General features: G+C 37.4%; 1 protein-coding gene across 1 annotated transcript in view; it reads left to right on the plus strand.

Annotated features, from left to right (window-relative positions):
• The window catches only part of KCNH8 (potassium voltage-gated channel subfamily H member 8), a 385,168-nt gene that overhangs the window by 194,416 nt on the left and 167,203 nt on the right, over positions 1-23,549 (plus strand). Inside the window, exons 4-5 of the mRNA XM_029214700.1 lie at positions 15,462-15,589; positions 20,676-20,916. Of these exons, the coding sequence (XP_029070533.1) occupies positions 15,462-15,589; positions 20,676-20,916 (369 nt within the window). The remainder of the gene's footprint in view (positions 1-15,461; positions 15,590-20,675; positions 20,917-23,549) is intronic.

Raw genomic sequence — 23,549 nt, forward strand, 5'->3', positions numbered from 1 at the left:
CTGGGAGTTGTCTAGGTTTCTCTCCCTCCCTCCCTCTCTATCTAGCTCCATCTTTATCTATCATTCTCTGTTATTCAGTATTTGAGTCCTTGCTAATTTACATGAAGGCTGCATCCCAAAGAGGGCAAATACAGAAGCTTCATAAGTCCAGAAGTCACACACTATCTCTTCTGCCATATTCTGTTGGTCAAAGAAAGTCACAGGAGTAGCCCAAATTCAAGGGGAGAGGAAATAAATTCTGTGTTTTGATTAGGAGAGAGGTATGTATGGATAAGAATGTGAGGCTTGTTTGGTGGCCATATCTGCAGTCTGCCACCCTCTGGGAAACCATTCCATCTCACCACATCTTCCACCTTCTCCTCCTGACTCCCTTTTCATATTTTTTCTGTCAGGGTCAGTGGAATCAACGGTTTCTCAGTTTCTAAGGGGTGAATGGTTGTCATCATTCTCTTTAATGCAGTATGTTTAGTGGAAAATACCTGGGTTTTAGAGACATATAGACCTCCAAATGTATGCCAGAGGCACATATTCCTGGTTGTATGACACTGAACAAGGTACATCAGCTCTCCTACCTCATGCACTAAGTAGAGAGGATAAAAATTACCTGATAGGGTTAACATGAGGTCTATATTAATATAGTTTATCCACAGTGATTAACTGAAACATGATAGATGCTCAATAAATGCCAAAAATTCCTCTATTTTTCCCTGTTTCTACCTCTCTCTCCCAGTTTTTCTATTCATTACCTTTTTCTGGAAGAGAAAAATTTTTGAAACTTTCTAAAAACCACTTATAATAATCACATGCATTTGTCCTAAGCCCTCTGACAGTTTCCAAAAAAAAATGCCTCAAGCTTTATAGAGCATTTTGAAAATTACTATTCTCTTATGCTGATTGCCTTATTCTTTCCTGAAATTATCACGCTATTGCTACCCCTAAGCCTTGGCTCATGTTTCCTCTTGCCTAAGTAATCCATCTTGTGTGTTCCTAGGTCCACATAAAATCCTTCTTCTTCTAAGAGATTGTGTTTCTGGTGACTAATATTTACAGCTTTGTGTTTTAATCTATCTCTTTTTCCATCAGTTTTATTCTCCATAATAATTTTTGGGGTCTTTTAAACCATCTTCCTCCCAACTACTCACTCCAGATTTCACACACTATAATTACAACTAAACTATTGGCACTTTTCAGTACAAACATGTTGACTTGAATTATTCTACAGAACACCCAAAGAAGCATTAAAAACTTGTTTCAAGGGCCACACCATCCATGCGAGATTCCAGAAACTGCATTACTCGATGTCTTGATAAATCCTGTAGGGGGGAAGAATAAGCAGAAACTAATAGCAATGATTAGGGACAATTGACTGATTGCCATTTTTGAGAGGACAGGGTGAAGAAAGCACATTATCTTGCTTGATTCATGCATTATTTTGTGTGATTAGAATTTCCATAAAAGAAACTCCTAACCAGTATGTGACAAAGCATTTAAAAAAATAAATTGTGGATAAGAGAATTCTGTGTCTATCATAATATTTGTTATATTTAGAATATGCAGGAAATTTTTTTCATTAGTGTGTGTTGCTAGATTTATTTATGTCCTTGATAAATACGGTCAGAACTATGTCCTAAAAGAGTAAGTAATTAGAGGCCAGTTCTTACCAATCCATTAGAGGTTTTATGGCTAAACGCCATTTGTTTGGTCTTGCTGCATCTAAAATCCTCTAAATCCAAAAGCAAAAGTCAGCTCACATCTTTCCCGTCTAGATCATCGTAATATTTTTATAACAGTTAAAATTAAATTATTTAGCATGATCCCAGGAACCTGGGCCAAAAGTTTTCTCCCAGTTTCTCTGTTTTCTACTTAACTAGCAACACTCAACTGAAAGAAATGGAGTAAAAAGCAGAAATGCAGTGTTCTCTGGCAGATTGGTGTGTTATTTCTGATTTGTGTACACACAGCTCTCTCTGTGAAATCGCTGGTGCTCACTAAAAAATAATTACCCCAGCCTTGGTCCAGTTATTTGAATTTATATCTGAAAGACACTTTCATGAATTCAAAGGATTCAAAGAATCACTCATCAAAGCATTTTTGTTTCTATGATATTTTCTGAAAATGTGTTTCTACCTGTATTGTTAAGAAGCATAGATTTTTAAAAAAATAGAAATATTTACTCTTCCATTTGCCTCTCCTCCTCCTCTGTTAACTGTTTGGTGAATATTTTTCTGATTTTAATATTTACATATTTTAATTTTCAAATATAGGGATTGTTCACTTTTAAGAATCAAAATGGCTAGTGGTTTGGCACCTGCTTAGATTATAACCACAAATTTTGATGTCTTTTTAATATGTTTTAAAACGTTTTTGTTATGAAAAATTTTAATCCAGAAAAAAAAGTAGAAAATCTATTACAATAAAATCCCATGCATTCATTATCTAGCTGTAACAATTATCAACTTTTAAAAGTAGATAGATAATCATCAAAAAATATACAAACAATAAATGCTGGAGAGGGTGTGGAGAAAAGGGATCCCTCTTGCACTGTTGGTGGGAATGTAAACTGATACAGCCAGTATGGAGAACAGTATGGAGGTTCCTTAAAAAACTAAAAATAGAACTACCATATGACCCAGCAATCCCACTACTGGGCATGTACCCTGAGAAAACCATAATTCAAAAAGACACATGTACCCCAATGTTCATTGCAGCACTATTTACAATAGCCAGGACAGGAAAGCAACCTAAATGTCCTTCAACAGATGAATGGATAAAGAAGATGTAGCACATATATACAATGGAATATTACTCAGTCATAAAAAGAAATGAAATTGAGTTATTTGTAGTGAGGTGGATGGACCTAGAGACTGTCATACAGAGTGAAGTAAGTCAGAAAGAGAAAAATAAATACCATATGCTAACACATATACATGGAATCTAACAACAACAACAAAAAATGGTTCTGAAGAACCTAGGGGCAGGACAGGAATAAAGACTCAGACATAGAGAATGGACTTGAGGACACAGGGAGGGGAAAGAGTAAGCTGGGACAAAGTGAGAGAGTGGCATGGACTTTTATATACTACCAAATGTAAAATAGATAGCTAGTGAGAAGCAGCCGCGTAGCACAGGGAGATCAGCTCTGTCCTTTGTGACCACCTAGAGGGGTGGGATAGGGAGGGTGGGAGGGAGATGCAAGAGGGAGGAGATATGGGGATATATGTATATGTATAGCTGATTCACTTTGTTATAAAGCAGAAACTAACACACCATTGTAAAGCAATTATACTCCAATAAAGATGTTAAATAAAATAAAATAAATAAAAGTAGATAAATATAAATTTGCTCTAACAAATATCAAAGTGAAAAATTCTTGTCATTTTGTATTTTGATTTATTAAGCTTTGCAAAGGAATTTTATTGCTTTTTTATGGAAATTTAATCTTGATCTTCGTACCTAGAATCTATTATAATTTTTAATACTTTTTAAATTATTAATATTAGTTTACTCGGTCCCTCACTTTATTTCCTGCTGTTTTGCTGCTTGGACATTTCGGACTTTTAAATTATTTTAGATAGTCCTTCTTCTCACTCCCAGGGGAAAACTACCTGCTCTTGTAAAAATCCTCTGGCATTATTCTGATTTCTTTTAACTCAATAAGGGGTCTATTCAAAGGAAATTGAAGTCCTGCCATTGAATTCTAAAACAATTCTCCTTTTGTCACTTTATCCAATTCTTGCATAAAGGCTCCTCCCAAACTTTCCCCAGTTACTTAAATTCCTTAACCAGAAGAACTGAAGTGAATATATCAACTACATGAATAAAGAAATCAACTAATTAACACTAGCTACAGTTAGTAATTGACCTACCCCTATCTCTGTACTAAGTTATGAGTAACAAGATTTTTAAACAATTTAATAATGTGTTTTCTAGACCAGAAATTATGTAAAGGATTATCCAGTATACTTTTCTACTAAGTGTATATTTTTTTCCTAGTTTTAAAAAAAGTAGAATACTACTTTTTTTATTAACCTTTTCTTTTTATTTGAAGTATAGTTAATTTACAATGTTGTGTTAGTTTCAGGTGTACAACAAAGTGAGTCAGTTATACACACACACACACACACACACACACACACGCCTATTCTTTTCAGATTCTTTTCCATTAGGGGTTACCACAAGACAATGAGTAGAGTTCCCTGTGCTATACAGTAGGTCCTTGTTGGTTATGTTTTATATATAGTAGTGTGTATATGTTAATCCCAAACTCTTAATTAATCCCTCCCCTGCTGTCTCCTGCTACCCCCTTTGGTATACTACTTTTTAATTTTGATTCAAGATTACTTACCCAGTAATTTCCTTTTTTTTTTTTATTTTTGGCCTCTCACTGTTGTGGCCTCTCCCGTCGCGGAGCACAGGCTCCGGACGCGCAGCCTCAGTGGCCATGGCTCACGGGCCCAGCTGCTCCGCGGCATGTGGGATCTTCCCGGACAGGGGCACGAACCTGTGTCCCCTGCATCGGCAGGTGGACTCTCAACCACTGAGCCACCAGGGAAGCCCTCCATTTTTTTTAAATGACAGAGTTCTTTCATTCAATAAAATGTCATTCAGGAACCCATTTATAAAATAGACACACAGAAATGGGACTTGGCCTTGTGTATTACCTGTTGATTTTTTCCTGTTCCACACTCAGCACATTTCCATCCCTACAACACCTCCCCTAATCCCTGGGAATCTAAGGATCCCAATTAAAAAACACAGTTCCTCAATGACTTGATACTTGATAATGTTAAAATATTATGGTTATATATTTATGTGATAGATATTGTGATCTGTTTTAATCATGTATATGAATATGTATATGTATGTAAGTAGATAGATAGATCAATAGGTCACATAGAAAGATATGATGCCTTGAATTTGCCCCTCAAAAATCTGAATGAGTAAAATGGATGGAAATAAACAAGTCAGTACTTGTATTCATACTTGAAGCTGGGTGATGGTTATACCAGAGACAGAGTTCTACAGAGAAACAGAACCAGTGGGGTAATATATATATATATATAATCTTTCTCTGATTTAGATATTCAAGATCAGTACCAACCAGAAAACAAGCTGAACACTCTAATTTGTCTTTTTTTGGTATATATGTTATACTCAATTAAATGTTTACTTCATAATGTAAATAAATAAACTAAAAATAATTACATCAGAAGTGGTATAAAATATACATAACTCTGTAAAATATAGTCTCTAGTCTTATGCACAGTGCTCTTTAAGGATTTCTCTGAAAAATAGACTAAAAAAGACAAGAGGTGAAATCAATGATATGATTTGTAAATGTGTAAATTTTTATATTTTATAATAAATTTTCTGGCATATGACAGTCAAGTGTCATATTCTGACAAGATCAGTTCAGTGTAACAAATTTATAATAGATGTGATACCAACCAGGGTTCTTGGCCTTCCCCAATCAATAGAAGTTGACTAGAGGCCAGACAAGAAGTTCAGGCAAGGCTTTATTGGGGCCCCTGCTACAGCAAGGGGGAGCGAGAACAAGCAACAGTTTCCCTTGCTTGTTTCCTGGGGGCGAGGGGCGAGCTGGTTCCTTACATTGGGGTGAGGGTAGGGGTATGTCCCTGGGGTCGGGCCAGAGGTGTGACCTAGGTGGTCTGCCCGCCCCTTTGGTGGTGTTGAGTGCAGGGGGCATGTGCAGTGCCCTGCTTTTGCTCCCAGCTCTTCAGAAGTTGCAGTTGGGTTTTTTGGTCTTTTTGTATCTTCTTGTCCATAATTTGCCCCAGCTGCGTATGCACGCAGTTATTTTTAGTCCCTTATAGTTTCTTTGTATTTTCTTACTCAAGGAGACGTTTGTCCAGGTGCAAGCATTGCAGCAAAGTGTCCCAGGTCCCATCCTGTCTCAGACGGAAGTAATATGTTTTGAGGAAGGATTCTTTCCCCAAATTGACACAGACTCTTGGGCCACCAGCATCACTGAGATGAGACACCAGCTCCAGGCTTCCATGCAGCTTAGATTCTCACATGTTGAAAGCAATTAAAAGGCCTCAATATGCTGCACTCAAAAATCAGTAAAAACAAAGCAATATCCAGATGTAACCTGAAAATATCCCTTTCACTTTCTATTCTGAAAAAGTTATAGATTCATGGGAATTTTCAATGATAGTAGAGCGAGAGAAAGGTCTCAGTCGTTTCCAATGGTTACATCTTACATAATTGTAGTATAATACCCAAACTAGGAAATTGGCCTTGGGACATGATGTGTGTATAGTTCTATGCCATTTTGTCACAAGGGTAGATTTGTGTGACCGCCACCATAATCCAGATACGTAACTATTTCATCTCTATAAATATCTTCCTCTTGCTACCCTTGTGGAGTCATACACCCCCCTACCCTCTGACTACTGCTGGTCTGTTCCCCACCTCCAATATTTGGAGAATGTTACGTAAATGGAATCACGTAGTATGTAACTTTTTGTGATTAGCTTTTTTTAACTGAATATAATGCCCTGTAGATGTATCCAAGTTATGAATACATTAATATTTCGTTCCTTTTTATTCCTGAATGGTATTCCATAGTATGGATATACCACAATTTATTTAACCATTCACTGATTGAATGACATTTGGGTTGTTTCCTGTCCTTGGCTATTACAGATGAAGCTGCTATGAACAGCTGTGCACAGGTTTTTGTGTGGACATAAGTTTTCATTTCTCTGGGATAATTGCCCAGGAATATAATTGCTGGTTTGCAGGGTTAAATATATATTTAGTTGTTGTTTTTCAAGAAACTGCCAAACTATTTTCCAGAGTGACTGTATCACTTTACATTTCTATCAGCAATGTGTGAAATACCTGGTACCCCCACTTCCTCACCAACATTTGGTATTGTCACTAATTTTAGCTCTTCCAGTTGGGGTGCAGTGATATCTCATTATAGTCTCAATTTGCACTTCCCTTATGACTAGTGATGTTGAACACCTTTCCATGTGAATATTCGCCATTCTTGTATCCTCTTAAGTGAAATATCTCTTCGTGTGTTTTGTTCATTTTCTAACTGGATTGTTAGGTTTTCTTAATGTTGAGTTTGGGGAGTTCTTTATGTATTCTAGAGATAAGTGATTTGGAAATATTTTCTCCCAGTGTGTAATTGTACTATAAATGTGCCAATTTTGAAACTTACATGTATTATTAAAATTGAACAATAACCACAGGAATTGTTTTGAATCGAGATTAACAAAAGATTTTGGGTTGAGGAAGAATCTTTTGTCACTGGAATTATTTTAAATTACCAGCACGTGGCAGTAATAAAAAGCTGACCAAATGTGGTTGGATTATTGTTTTTAAGTTTTCTACAGTCAACACTTCTTATTGCCTACACCTGGTTTGGACGCTCCCATTGCCCTGTCCCAGCACACGACCCATCTGATAGATCCAGATATTGGCAGGTTTTTGTGACATTCTCAGGCTAACAAAGTCACAGTAGACGATTGCAGAATTCAGTATATGGAAAACCATAAAATACATAACCCAAAAATGTCTCCTAAAAGAAACTACTTAAAGGTGTATTCCAGCCAATAGAAATGATTCAGAATTATAAATCTAAGGATGTAGAAGTTATAAATTTATGTCTTTCCTAAACCAGTTTGGACCCATTATATATTAAATCCAGAGGGATTCTTCAATTCATGGAATAAGCCAAGTCCTGTAACAATTCACTACATTACTCTTCTTTCCCTTCTAGTCATTTCTATGTATCATAACTGTCAACTGAAAAAAAATGCACAACCTAGAAGTTGAGAGTTATGTTTTATATGGTGGACATTCTGAGGACTTAAGCCTCTGAACTCTGAGAAACTGTTCTGAAGAAGCAAGGGGGTGGGGGGGTGGAGCCAGGATATATAGGATTTTTTTCAACAAAAGACCAGGTAGTTGGAACATCAAAAGTTTACTGTTAATTAAAGAAAACCAGACATCGAAAGTTAATGAATTTAGCGCTTTTCTACGTATGGGAAGATGCAAGAGTCTGCGCTCACTGAAATCATTGCTTTGATATGCACCTCAGCTACCTGGGGCCAGCATCCTGTGCTTTCTCATCCAGGGTCTCCTCAGGGTGCACCGTCGGGGTGGCTGCAGCAGTTGACTGCTAGATGGTGGGCATCCTGTTTCCATCCTGAGTTCCCTCAGGGCTCACCATTGGGGAGGCTGTAATGTGATGTCTTGGTGGCTGCAACATCCTTCGTTTACTTATATGGCAGGTGGCAGTCTTAGTTCACGTAACAAATAGTAAATATTTTTTTCTGGGGCACCTCCTTTACCCCACAGTTCAGCGGGTAATCACCACTTAAACACCAACCAGCTGTGTTTATTCAGACCATGTGAACAAGGGTAAAGCTGCAACACTGTTGATACAGGTCAGGATCTCTGGGAAGCAGGTCTGAGATGGAGATTGTGGTAAGTTTTTAGGCAATCCTCTTACGCTCAACACTTGTATAACAGGAGAGAAGGAAGGAAGGAGCAGAGGAAGAAACTGGGCTGCAATGAAGTTGCAACAAGATACTTTGCCCACTCCAGGTACACCACCAGCTAAAGCTGTGTGTCCTTCAGGGTTGGACAGGGGGACCTCCTGTTACACACCCATATTGACCCATCATTGAATGCAGGCTGCACTGGGAAAGGGGCATGATCTTGATCAAGGTCACTTCCTTCAGCTGAAGGCAATGCCAGAAAGGACTGAGGGCTAAGAGGTGAGGGCTCTGGGCCGGCATACTCCCAGCCACCGCAGACTTAACCCTTTTTTTTTTTTAATTTATTTATTTTTGACTGCATTGGGTCTTCGCTGCTGCACGCGGGCTCTCTCTAGTTGCGGCGAGCGGAGACCACTCTTCTCTGTGGTGCGCGGACTTCTCATTGCAGTGGCCCCCCTTGATGCGGAGCATGGGCTCTAGGTTCACGGACTTCAGTAGTTGTGGCACGCAGGCTCAGTAGTTGTGGCTCGCAGGCTCTAGAGCGCAGGCTCAGTAATTGCAGCACAAGGGCCTAGACGCTCCACTGCATGTGGGATCCTCCCAGACCAGGACTCGAACCCGTGTCCCCTGCACTGGTAGGCGGACTCCCAACCACTGCACCACCAGGGAAGCCCGAGACTTAACCCTTTTAATTCTGAGGGGGCATCTGGTTGTGTAGCACAGCATCACTACAATTCTGCCAGCAGAATCATTCAACGTTTTCATTTCCCATCACAGAAGCAAGGCTTAGTTCATGAGCAAATGACCATTTGCACTGCAACCTTTAAAAGAATATTCTATACATTTTGAAAATAATTTTATCTATATAATATGTATATATACTATATATATATAATCCATATTGAATGAACTGAGTTACAGACATTTTTCTTAATCAAGTAAAGCTACCATCCAGTCCCATGTCTTTTGGCAGATATTTTTCCATATCTAAAAATCTGTGATTATTCTGTGTTAATTACATTTAAGATTAGTTACATGATACGAGTTCAGTGATGTGAAAAAAAGAAAAGAAAGAAATCCTAGAACAAAATAAATTCACCAAAATGTTAAATTATTTCTGGGAGGTGGTATTATGAAAGAGATTCATTTTCTGCTTTATACTGTTTACACTTCTAAATTTTGTAAAATGTACATGTGTTATTTTTTAATATTCAAGGAATAATTGTATATATGTTATGTAGTTGCAAATGAGTTAGTAAAACAATAAATGCAGTAAAAATTTAGAAGGAGATGCATGAAATCGTTATTGAAAACAACCAGGCATTCTTTATTTCTTTATTTTTCTTTATTTTCAAAAACTTCCATAATGGGTTTACATTGACTTCATTTTCCATTTTGGGGGGAAATTTTTGTCATTTTATAAGTTGCAGAAACTATGAAGCTTCTAACGTCACCTCATTAAATATGAGTTTTCCCTTGGTTACTCATTGATATTTTCTGTCAAGTTAAAGAAAATTCCTTCCTTCTATAGCTTGCTTATTACAAAGTTATTTTTTTAAAAAGAATATTTATGGAGTTATGTTTAAAAAATCAATGTTTACTGAGATAATGACATGGGTTTTCTTCTTTATAAATCCAATGAATTATATAATGATTTCCTAAAATGGAACTGCCCTTGGAATAAATCCCAATAAGCATGGTACATTTTCTTTTAATACACTTCTATATTCAGTTTACTAATGTATTGTTTAGGATTTTAGCATGTATATTCAAAGCAGTATATGGTTATCTTTTTGTATTATACTCACCTAGTTTTGGTATCAGACTTTTCTGGACTTGTAGATTGAATTCAGAAATTTTCAGGCTTTTTTGTTCTCCAAAGCTTTAAAAGAATTATTTGTTCCTCCTCCTACACTGTTGGTGGGAATGTAAATTGGTGCGACCACTATAGAGAACAGTATGGAGGTTCTTAAAAAACTAAAAATAGAGTTACTGTATGATCCAGCAATCTCACTCTTGGGTATATATCTGGAAAAGACGAAAATTCTAATTTGAAAAGATATGTGGACCACAATGTTCGTAACAGCACTATTTATAATAGTCAGGACACGAAGCAACCTAAATGTCCATCAACAGATGAATGAATAAAGAAGATGTGGTGTAATATATTATGGAATATTACTCAGCCATAAAAAAGAATGAAATAATGCCATTTGCAGCAACATGGATGGACCTAGAGATTATCGTGCTAAGTGAAGTAAGAGAAAGACAAATATCATATGATATCACTTATATGTGGAATTTTAAAAAGGATACAAATAAACTTACTTACAAAACAAAAATAGACTCACAAACGTAGGAAACAAACTTAAGATTACCAAAGGGGAAGTGGGGGGAGGGATAAATTGGGAATTCGGGATTAACAGATACACACTACTATATAAAAAATAGATAAACAATAAGGACCTACTGTATAGCACAGGAAACTACATTTAATATCTTGTAATAACCTATCATGGAAAAGAACCTAAAAAAGATATATTTTATATATATATATGAATCACTTTGCTGCACAACTGAAACATTGTAAATCAATTATACTTCAATAAAAAAAATTACTTGTTCCTTTCAGGCTTGATAACCCTGACCTTTAAAACCATCTGAAGTAGCCTTTAGTGGGGGTGATAAACAGTATGAACGAAATGGTCTCTTTCTCTACTTCCTTCCATGGTTATTGGTACTCAAGATTTTTACCACTTTGGGGACCTATTTTGGGAATTAACTACCCTCCCCAAAGTATTCATTTAATCTAGAAAACTATGCTGATAGATTCTTGCACAAAGTAATCTCATCATTTAAAAAGTCTTCTCAATTTATGGTCCTTTTAAAAATCTTAACATTGTTGATGTTGTCTCTATTTTTCCTTGAATACAATTGCCAGAAGTTTAACACTTTTATCTTCCTTTGGTTTTATTGATCATATATTTTCTAAACTTTCTTTTCCTTTTCATTTATTTCTTTCACTTGTATATCCTTCTGGTTGACTCTTATTTGGTTTTCTCTTAGAGCAAGCCATAGTTATGGAGGTGACCATACAGGTTTATCCTGTGTCTGAGAGACCCGTTCATACAGGACTATGATTTAACAGTGCACATGGCTGCCCAACTAGAGACTGTATTCCCCAGCTTTGTCTACAGTTCAGTGTGGCTGACATAGTCTGAGGAAAAGTGAAGTGGGCTTCTGCCTACCTTCTACTTTCCCTTTTTCTTCTCTTCTTCCCATTCTCTATATCCCAACCCTCCAGGACTTCTTTGAGTTCTTCCAAGACACTGAGCTCCCTTCTGACCAAGGTTCTCACACCTTTTATTTGCTCTCAGGAATGTTCTTCTCTCTGCCACCTCTCATTTTATTAATAACTCTTCCTCCTTCAGGTTTTAACCCTGAGTCATTCATCTTAAGCAATTGATGCCTCACCCCTAACTGCCCCGTCTCTAAGGAATCTGGTCAGGTCCCACTGCTACATGGTCCAATTCCACTTTAGTTTTGTCCGTTATTTGTTGTGAAATATTTTTTACATTCAAAAATATAATATCTGTAATACATATAATATGAAAATATTCTTAAAAATCCCCATACACCCCAAATCCAGTTTAACAAAACATAATTTTACTAATTCCATTTAGTAAGGTACATGGTAACCCAGCTAGAGACTACATTTTCCAGTCTCTGCAATTTGCTGTAGCCATATGATTATGGGTGGTTTTGTAGCACATACATTTCCCTAGTTGGTATATTACTTAGTTTTGCATGTGTGTGAATATTATAAAAATGTTGCCATGTTGTCAGTGCTCATCTTTATTGCTTTTGTACTTAGCATTGTGTTTTTGACATCTTTCTGTGCCAACAGGTAGGGGCACCATTTCATTCATTTTCCAATTATTCTCACTAAGTCTAGTTTAATGGAATTTTAACATCCTATGTCATAACTATACAACCAATTATGCATTTCTTTTTTGTTTATGGACATTTGGCTTGTTTCTAGTTATACACACAAACACACTTGTGTTTCAAATGTATTTCATATGTATATTTTATGTGTTTGTATTTATATGAAAATTATGAGTTTCACTGTCAAGACTATTTTTTTTTTAAGTGAGTTGTTCCCAATGCTATTTTTGATTTTTTTTTTTTTTTTTCATTTGGGAGCTACCAACCCAGGACCATTTTAAATTCATTCCTTTGCCTGGGAGATTTTTGATCACCTAAGTGGAATGATTTTCAATCCCAATCTTGCATGAGGGTTAAATCATGATTAAAACTTTTCAAGGAAACCTTTTCTTTTTCCCTTCCACTTAGAGCCAAGACCAAGACACATACATTTCTCTGATATTTCCCTTTGAGGGATTATTTTTTAAGATTATAAAAGTCCTGTTGTTTGATTTGGAATATCTCACCCATAATTAGATTTCTCCACAGAGAAGGGATTTGGCTTATTGACTGTCATAAATCTCTAATCTGGTCCATTTTGTAGTTAGCACTGTAATTCCATCCATCATTTTCATACCGACGGACACTGCATAAGCAGCCTGCTGGCCTTTCCCACCACATTCCTGTAGACACTATCTTAAAACTCTGGCAGTTTTCCAATTTAAATATATGTAAAAATTACATCCTGATCGATAAATTATTACATTTTCAGATGCTACTTATAAGACTTCTATGCAGACCAAAAAAACCTAACACATGAAGACGTAACCTTAACTTTTAGTAGTACAATAAAATGTGCTTTGTTCAATCGAGTTTCCAAAAAAAAAGTACCCCTTTTGATCTTCTACGTTGTGTTTTTTTGTTAATCTGTTTTTATTGATTCAGGTCTATAGTAATATATTCTATTTTAAACATTCTTTCAAAGTTTGAAGCAAAAGATGAGCAATGAAAAAACATGTAACATCAGATTAGACTTTTGCCATGAATAAAAGCATCCTATTTTCTGGTCATTAAAAACATCCCAGTGTGGACTGAGAATGGGGGGCGGGAATTAAAGGCCTTGAAACACCTGGAGATCAGGCTGAGAGGGGCACTGATTATGACACATTCATCTATGTGACACTTAACACCAAGCAGCATTTGAACATTGATTTAAGTCATTAAAGGACTTGGGCTACATGTGGAAGTAGAGAATTTAGACCAATCTGGCTTCACAGACTGGCTCTACTCCTAACTAGCCATGTGGTCATGTGACACGATATTAGACCTTTCAGTTTTCTCCTCTGTAAATGGAGGATAATAATGCTTATCTCACTGAGTATTTATGAAGATTAATTGAAATCGGTTAATACTGAGGATCTAGAACAGGGCCTGGCACACACTGGCCATCAATAATAGTTACATGGTTTCCCCAGTGTAGCAACCAAACCAAATCATTTTTATGAAGAGGAATCAAACAGCCTTCAAAGTACTACAGAGGCTTGATGATGAAGCTTAGATAAAAAGTTTTTTATATTTTGCAATTATTGTCATATATATAGAATTTATTAAGCATAAAAATATATGTTCACCAACTGACCAAATAAACACTAAATGTTTCTTCATTTCATAGAGTCAATTTATATATTTCTCTTTGGCAGTAGGCCTTTGGAAAGAAAATAAAATAGCCGAATTCTTACCTAATTTTACTAAAATAGAGTCCAACTGGATTAAAAATTTAAATGTTTAAAATTAAAAAATGAAGACATAAACATGTTGGAAGAAAGCAGACATAGATTTTTTAAAAATAATTTTTGAGTGAAGACAGTTTGGTTATGCAGGACATAAAGTCTAGACACCAAAAATTTATAGATGATAAGTCTGACAACATAAAAAATGTAAAATTTTTATACAGCATAAATAAAAATCCAAGGTCAAGTAACAAAAGGGGATCATTGTCAACAGCATGTGTGATAAGAAAATGGTAACTAATATACAAAGAGCTCATGCAAATAAATAGAAAGTACCAACTTAATTTCAAAATTGACAAAAATAATACGAATAGACTTCATAAGAATAAATGCAATTGGACAATAATATTTAAGTGAATGTTTATCCACACTCATCATTTTAAAAATGCAACTTCAAACAATGTTATGGCATCTTTCAGCTATTAAAATGTTAGGCTACTCTTATTTTATATTTCATAATTTTGATGTCTGTGGTAAAGCAGACACATCCACTCAATGTTGCTGGGAGTGTAAGTTGCTGGAATTAAATTTGGAATATGTATACCAAAATTTGTAATGTACATATCCACTCCTAGTAATTTATTTACTGAATATCTTGGCATACCAATGCACAGCTCTATGCATTTAAGAATTTTCATTGCAGGATTATCTACACAGATTTTTTAAAAATCCTGGACAAACTAAATGTTCATGATAGGGAAATAGTAAAGGAAATAAGACTAGTTATATCCTTAACATGGTACACTCTTAGCTGGAAAAAAGAATGGCAGAGAACTATAATGTGCAAATTAGAAATGATTTACATCACTTTGATGTGGAAAAAGTAAAATATAAATAGTTTTTATTGCAAACTTCCATTTATGCAAAGAAATAAATATAAATGTGGATATAGCCTATGTATTAGATATTTTTCTGGAAAAAATTGAGAAAAAAAGGTTGAAAGTAGAATTAGGGATATGAACGTGGAACGGCAGGAAGGAAGGAGTAAGAGTTTTTTGCTTAATGCTTTCCTGAACTGTTTGAAAGTTTCTCTGTGCTCTTGTATGTTTTACTTTAATTTTTAAAAATAATGATGTTAATATGATGATAAAAATAAATAAATTGTAAGGAACTAAAATTCCATTAAATGTCATTAGGAGCCAGCAAATAATTTTAGGTGTTGAAAAACATGTACTGTGTGCTCTTAAGAAGGAACTGCCAAAATGACATTCTTGGGGTCAAATGATACATTCATTGATGCTTAATGAGTTTTATTTTCCCCCAGACAAAGCCAAAGGGAGATCAAGAACAGGGACCCACTTTGATTCAGCCCGGAGACGGAGCCGAGCGGTCCTTTATCACATCTCTGGCCACCTGCAAAGAAGAGAAAAGAACAAATTGAAAATAAATAATGTAGGTGGTGTGTGTGTACACAGTGAATGCTAGACTTTCCCTTGGTGGCAGTGTTTGATTCACAAAAGAAAGCCTCCAATTATGCATTTATTGGCTTTGCTAGATTTTTTTTCCACTTTGGCTTGTGCTTTCCTATGAAAAACAAACTGGAAAAGGTCAGCAGTCACGAGGCATTTCTGTAATAAAAATGATTAATCATAGTGTTATCACAGCATAGAATATTATTTCAGTACAACATGGTACTAGGGACACTGCAAATGGGACTGGTTACATTTTATGAACAAGTTATATTACACATCCATAGTTTGTTGGTTTAAATTTCTCAAATTTAATTTTAGCTCCATCTGTTTTGCACTTTATCTAATTTCACTGAATGCTTTCATCCAGGGGGGCCATGAACAAATCAAAGTCATTACTTTATTTGGAAAATTTACATTTTATGCAACACAGAGTTGGAAATTTCACACCTTGGAACTGGGTTTGAAGTGACATGCCATATATTATATGGGCTTTTTTAAAGCCGCACTCTTAGTAAATTATGGTAGGGCTCCTCTCTGAAACCTGGTGGTTATCTGTCAGCTGTGCCTGTAAAAGGTGACTCTGGAGAGTTTTAAGTGACACACGTCCTCCAGGATTTCACAGCTAATTTTATCATTGGTTCTGAGAACTAAGAGACTTCACTCGGAGATCCAGAACTCTGTCTGTTTGGTTGTAGATATTCAAAGATGATTTTTCAAATGATGGTAGTGTCATTAATCTGCCTTGCGGAATCTCCAGAACATAGAACTTTGGGGATATGTGTGACTGTGGGCAACAGACATCAAGACTCAGGGTCTAACTTGCCAATGACTTTAGAAAAAGTCATATCAAACAACCATTGCTGTTTTGGAATTGATCTCAGATCCCGAGATTCTGGGAGTAAAGGACACAGGAGAGTCTTTGGCATCTCATTGTACACAGAGAGCTTGAGACTACCTAATCTGAAATTCGGACGCTTTGCTAAAGCAGTCATGCATCAGAAACACAAAGTATCCGCTTACCTGATTTTAGTGAGCAGAGATGCACGAGCCCAGGTGTCGAGCACGATCTCATATGAAAGGGCTGCCAACCTGGTTGTGCTTCAGTGTGATTCCCCTCTGGAAACCAGACAAGCTATTTGCATCTGTTTGTGCTCCAGGACCATCACCCATGCTGGTGCTGATCTGCCATGCGCTGCTGTAAGAGTCACATTCTGTTTAGTTTGTCTTGGCTTAATATAAAGATTTTCTAGGGACACCCGTATGTCACATTGGTTTCCTGAGAGTCCAGGGATAGACTTCAAACCATGCACACCACTATATCTCTGAATCCTTCCCCTGGTTCCTCGTTATACCTGCCTTCAGTTACCAAGTCAGCCTTAGTAACAGTAAACAAGTTCTAGGAAGAAACAAAGGTAACCACACCTGGGGTTGATTCTATGCAAGCCAGCCAGCAAAACACCTAAACAAATATTAGCCTGAGACTCTGTAATGCTGAAAGATGCCACTCTTCTAGCATTTAGTCCAGAGTCATTTAAATGTACCAAGTATTAGTGAGCTTAAAAATGCATTCACAGAACATGCTGTTTTTCCCCTTTTGATTCAACAAAGTACAGACAGTACTTAAAAATCTTATTTAAAAAATCATAACTCCCACCCCTTGGTTAATTTGCTAAATTGCATTTATTTAAGAAGTAGAAATATCAGGGTGGAGCATTAAAATAATACATGGTAAGGAAAGGTGTCAAATCAGCACAGTGAATCTGACAATACAGGTAACATCTTATTTCTGAAAAAGAAATGTGGAATCAGGACTGGCCTTGTTCACCATCTCTTTTCAAGGAGAACAGGGCAGAATGACTAAAAGACAACAGAAAGAGAGAAGAGGGAAGAGGAAACAATGATCTGAATGGTTTACTGGCTAGACAATCAGTCTTTGGGGAATTCTGGATATATTAACATTCATGTGCCCCCAAAAAAGACTTCTTAATGTTTTTGTAGCTCTTTGCTATTTACAAATTCTTTTTGCTGTTATCATATCATGTGATCCTTACAGCAAGCCATTACTAGATATGATTTTTATTCGTTCCAATTAAAAGATGGAAAAGAACAACTTATTTGAGATCTCAAAAGTAGAACCAGGAGATGTGGGACCCATCCATGAATCTTCTGACTCAAAGCCACGGTGCTTCTGCCCCTACCTTGCTGCTTCTCTCATACAATTCTGTGGAATAGGAATGTATGATTCAACTCAGAACAAATTAGCAAGCTCTGAGAATCAGGATGTAACACCCTTTAATCCTGGCTCTAACTTTGCCACATGGTACCTCTTGGAAAAGGTTTTTAATTTCTGGTTTCCTTGATTTGTTACTCTGTCTATTACATGACATTGGGATGATGCAAATGTCTTCAACCCAAAGATCACACGGGAGCCTTGGGAGCTTGAAGGGACAGTGCTTTAGATACCTGCATATTACCAACAGGGTACCGGGCTGGTAGTCATCAAAGGCATATGCTACCTTGCAATTACTCAGCGTAATGACTGTAGAAACATTTTCCCATCCCTTTGTTCATTTGGATGTTAATTTCAAAGACATGTTGCAAAAATAGTTTAGGAAACAGTTACCTTGATTAGGCTTTGGCCTTAACTACTCTGTTTCAGTAATACATAGGGTAGAGGTTAAACTACTCAAACACCATTGGTACTAAACAATAGGCTTGAAAATTAATAAATAATATATATAACTAACATCGAGGATAGTTGGTTGTATTATTCTTTAGGCAAACTTCATAGGTTTCAGGATTATAAATAATATGTCTTTTCCCCCTTACTTGCTAAAAGCACACTTTCCAATTGTTAGAAATTTTCTTCCATTCAAAAGGGTTTTGATAAAACTTTACAAATAGAGAAGCAGGAGGAGAAGGACATCTCTTTTCTTCACTCAGGTGATTGTGTCAGGATGTATGCAGAATTTGAATGAAAAACCTTTTAAAATTTAAGTCTAATCTGAGATGTATTGGATTCTCAGTATATTTTAAAATAACTTAAATCATATATTTTAAGTAGCCTATAAAAATGAAATAGTGTGATTTATTTTCTGATTTGTGGAGATAACTATTACATTGCTGACCTTTTTCATCAGCATCACTAATGCTTCATATAATCAACATAATTCAATAAAAAAATACTTTACTTCTTGAGTTTTCCCAGCCTTCACTCCTAGAGCTGGCTTCTCCCTCAAATGAAGTAAACATTTCATTTCTGTAACATGATAGAAAAAGACTTATTTGGATAAAAATTGAGATATTCTTCCATGGCTTTTGGTTATGTGTTATCGCAGTAAATATTTGAAAAAAAATCGTATTGGAATCCATCATGTCCTATTGTAAGTAGAAGTGCTTGTCAACCTTGAGATTTATACTTATGGACCCCAATTCTCTCTTCTCCGATGCACCAACCTCAGCTTTGATGAGAGGCCCAACAGGGGTTACTTTCTTCTTCCTTCCTCAGTTTTATGTCATAATCCACCTTTGGAACCTGTTCCTAGAAACCAGAGAATGAGGCAAAGGAGGCAGGTCACGTCAGGGAGTTGAATGGAGCATAGACACGGTGGCAGATGGGCATCAAAGAACCATCTGGAAGGAGTGAAGCAGGCCCTCCCTCACCACAAAATCCTGGCTTTATGAAATGCCCTGTGGGATGAGTGAGATTATAAACAGGAAGTAGCAACATGTGTTGTAAATGCCTACCAAGGAGAGATGCAGGATAGGAGAGGCATTCATATTAAGGGAGCAGAAATATTTGGGCACTGAGGGTCTCCACTAAAGAGCTTGTGCTCCTGATTCCAAGTACTTTAGGAATCCCTGGACATACCACATTAATTTGCCCTTCCTTCAGTGCCGGAAACAAGAAAACACACTGCGACCTGCAAGTTACAGGTATTCAAGAACTTTGAGCTGTTCTGCTCATTCAACGTAACTTTCAAATTTAAGTTTCCATTACCTATCTTGTATTTCTCGTTAATTGAGGTCAAAGCAAGGTCTGCAAGTATCTGGTCATAGGCTGTCAAATTGCCACACACGCTATTGTTGGGCCTCCCTTTGTCTCACAGCAATAAAGAGAATTGTTCCTCAATTTGGACTGCTTTCAAAGTGAAGTGCTTTTGCAGTTATAAAAACTCCAGCTATTCTTCTGCATTTAATCAGCGGCACAGTGAACATTGCCTTTCTCCTCCCATGACTTGAATAATAACTGTTAAGTAACTGTTTCTTGCTTTGCCGTCTTAACAAGGGCTAGCCAGTGCCAGAATAAATCTATGTCCATCAAGGTTATGAGATTTGGGTTCCCAGCTGGAAACATCACCAACAACCATAATACAAAATGCAAGTAGTCAGCACAACCTGCTTATAGTTTGAAAGACATGTTAACAGCTATTTACAATTGAATTGATCATATAGCTCTAACCTTTTGAGAAAAAAAAAAATGGTACCTTTGCTGCTATTAGAAGTATTTCAGGCCCCAAATATTCTTTAGATAATGACTGTCACCTCAAAACTATAAGTATATGGAATGTCCCCATGACAGTAGGAACATAACTGTATCTTTGTGTTTATAATGTATGTAGGCTTATACTTGCAACTTTGGATGTTTCTAGGTGACATTTTAGGTAGCGATCTTTTAATTCTTCATGAACAAAATCTGGATTAGTCACTTATTAACACTGGTGACTACACTCTGCATATTCCTGTCACTTATAACAAAGATCTCTGCCCGATTTTAACATACTTAAAAGTCTACTTTTTGCATCACCAACTTCTAAAAGTCACTTGTAAGATGTATTGACATTGTTGGGAGATTGGGATTGACATATATACACTAATAAGTATAAAATGGATAACTAATAAGAACCTGCTGTATAAAAAAATAAATAAAATTCTAAAATTCAAAAAAAAATAAAGGCGTATTGACATTGTATGTATAAATAATTCTCCCCATGTGTTTAAGGCTGTGTGTTCCTTATTTCTAATGTTGTGTTTCTCCCTTCTCTCCTTTTTGTCTTTATCCACAGAATGTTTTTGTAGATAAACCAGCATTTCCGGAGTATAAAGTTTCTGATGCAAAAAAGTCCAAATTCATACTTTTGCATTTTAGCACTTTCAAAGCCGGCTGGGACTGGCTTATTCTATTGGCGACGTTTTATGTTGCCGTGACCGTACCTTACAACGTTTGCTTTATTGGCAATGATGACCTATCGACAACTCGGAGCACAACAGTCAGTGACATTGCAGTGGAGATTCTTTTTATTATAGGTAAGAACCCACGGCTGTTTTCCTAGGAGATTTGCATAGGGGAAGTAAGTGTGTTCCAGATTTTTCTAACATGAATTTGAACTAAGATCCATTTGCATGGGCATGACTCAGCCTCTGATGCAAATTTTGGAGAAGCACATATTTGGATTTCTGAAAATTGCCTCTTCCAGCTTTCTTACTGTTCCTTTGTTCAAACAGATATAAACCGATGTTTTTTGTTTCTATCCTTATTTCATCGAAAGTGGGTTGAAAAAGACAATGGCTGTTTTGTTTGTACTCTCAAATTCTATTATGATCTTACCTGTACAGGGTCAGAGATGAGGATTGGCAAGAACCTATCAGTGGTGTTCTGATAATGGTCCCGTCTTGGGCATGTTTCTTCATGCCTGTCGTGCTTTTCCGGCAGTTGATGGTGGTTGCCATAGGTGGCCTAGTTGCAGAAGCAACGGATTACATAAACCTTCTAGTCAATCAGGAGAAACCCTGAGTATCTGATTTTAACGAAAGGAGAGGCCCCAAGGGATGTTTGCTAAGAATATTTATCTCTAGAATATTTGGAATCTCAGTTGAGGCTGCATCTGCTCCATGCTTGTAAGTCCTCCTATTTTCCTGTCTCTTAAAGCATCGTCTTGTTTAGACCAAAGCCCAGCTCTTGCTTACTCATTCTAGTTCTCCATGAAGGTGCAGACTGATCCCCATGTGGAGTTCCTGACCACCATTAGCAATCTGATTCCTGCGTCTTTACCTGGTCCTGGCGATGTAGGGTAACATCCTTTTCATAAAGATGAGAGAATGTTTGGAAAATGTTTTCAAGCAGTAGGTGAACAAGGGAATGAAAAAATGGACCCTAAAAGTTCAAAGAAAAGGAAATAAATAAGTGAGGCAGATCAAAAGATTGTTTCAATGGCAGTGGTACATTTTTCTCTGTGGAGCTGGTACAGCTTTGGATTCTCCAACTGAAGGTCTCACGTGTTTGCTCTGGAAGAGTTTGTATGTTCTTGATGTGACTTTGGCATCACTGTTAACATTGCACTTCCTGGACACACCCCTCAGACCTATGCTAGGACCCCAACTCCCACCCCAAAGGTGATGGCTGTAGTATGTTTAGGCCACTAGATGGCAATGTTGTCTAGTTAGGTAGCTTGGTAAGGCTGCAAACTCAAGGAAACTTATCTTTAACCTTTTTTTTAACTTAAACTATTCTTTATTGGAAAAGTATAACCATAAGGGATATTAAATCACAGTTAAATGGCAAGTAACAACATTCCAGTTTGAAAAAGAATTTAAAATGAAAACTGTACAAGAGGCCTTTCAAGATGGCAGTGTAGGAAAAGCCTGAACTCACCTCCTCCCGTGGAAACAGCAAATACACAGCTGTATATGGAACAATTTCCTCTGAAAAAGACCTGAAAACTAGCTGAACAGATCCTTCACAACAAAGGATAAAAGGACCACGTGAAGAAGGTAGGAGAGGCAAAGATTCGGTCTCACCAAAAACCCCACTACTTGTGTGGCAACCCACGACTGGAAGGATCTCACACGTATGGAACTTCTTCCTGAGGAGTGAGGGGGTTCATGCCCAACATCAGGACCCCAACCCTTGAGACCTGCACCTGAGAGACAAGCCCTTCAAACATCTGACTTTGAAAGCCAGTGGGGCTTACATCCAGAAGTATCCAAGGGCTGTAGGGAACAGAGATTCCACTCTTAAAGGGCTCACTCACAGACTTACTCACCCTGGGACCAAGTGTGCAAGCAGCAGTTTGAAAAGTGCCTAGACCATATGTGAAGGAGGTGTGTTAGCTAATATTAATGTGTCTGCTGGAGGGGCAGAAGCTGGTGGGGGCTCTCTCCAGAGACTGAGGGGCTAGTGGGTGCCAGTTTTGTGCTCCTTCTATGTAGCTAGTGTTGATGGGCATACCCCACCCCACTAAAGCCACTGGTGCATACTCCTTGATAGCCTGGCTCTGGTGGCCAGGGAAACTTGTGTTTCTGGGCCCCATGGGGCTGAAACAACCAGAGAGACAGTTCTCGGCAGGCCGTCACCCCTAGGGCATAGCACAGACAGCACACTGAACACGCTCCAGATTTTCCTGTGAAGAAAGGTCTATTTTCTTGTCCTAGAGCTTCAGCCTGAAGGGCAGGCTTCAGGTTTACTACACATCTAGGGACTAAGAAGGTGCCCTCAGGGAACACAAGCTGGGGATGCCTTCTCTGTGCTCTTCCTTGGCCATACTACAGCTCAAAGAGCTTATGGACACACCTGGAACCCTGATTTTTGCAATTGTCACCAGGGGGACACCTCCAAATTGCCTGGTCTAGAGGCCTGTAGGGTTTACAACTGAAGTCTCAGAGGACTGTATATATTTGCATACTTTAAAAGCTGCTGCCTGAGGATCTGACTTCCAATCAGCCTGAAACTAGGTACTGACTGAGATCCTCCCTTTGGAACATTGACAGCTATTGGCACACCCTCAACAACTGGGGCCTATCAAGAGCCAATCAGGCTGCTTAGACAATCACAAAGGTTCTAGAGACAACCAAGAGCCAGGGCAAGGTTGAACAACAAGGTTCATCTCCTACAAAGGCCTCTCCTTCAGGACTGAAAGGAGAATGCATAGAAACAAACACAG

The sequence above is a fragment of the Monodon monoceros genome, unplaced genomic scaffold (genome assembly GCF_005190385.1).
Source record: "Monodon monoceros isolate NGI ecotype Baffin Bay Population unplaced genomic scaffold, NGI_Narwhal_1 Super_Scaffold_11, whole genome shotgun sequence".
Classification (NCBI taxonomy): Eukaryota; Metazoa; Chordata; class Mammalia; order Artiodactyla; family Monodontidae; genus Monodon; species Monodon monoceros.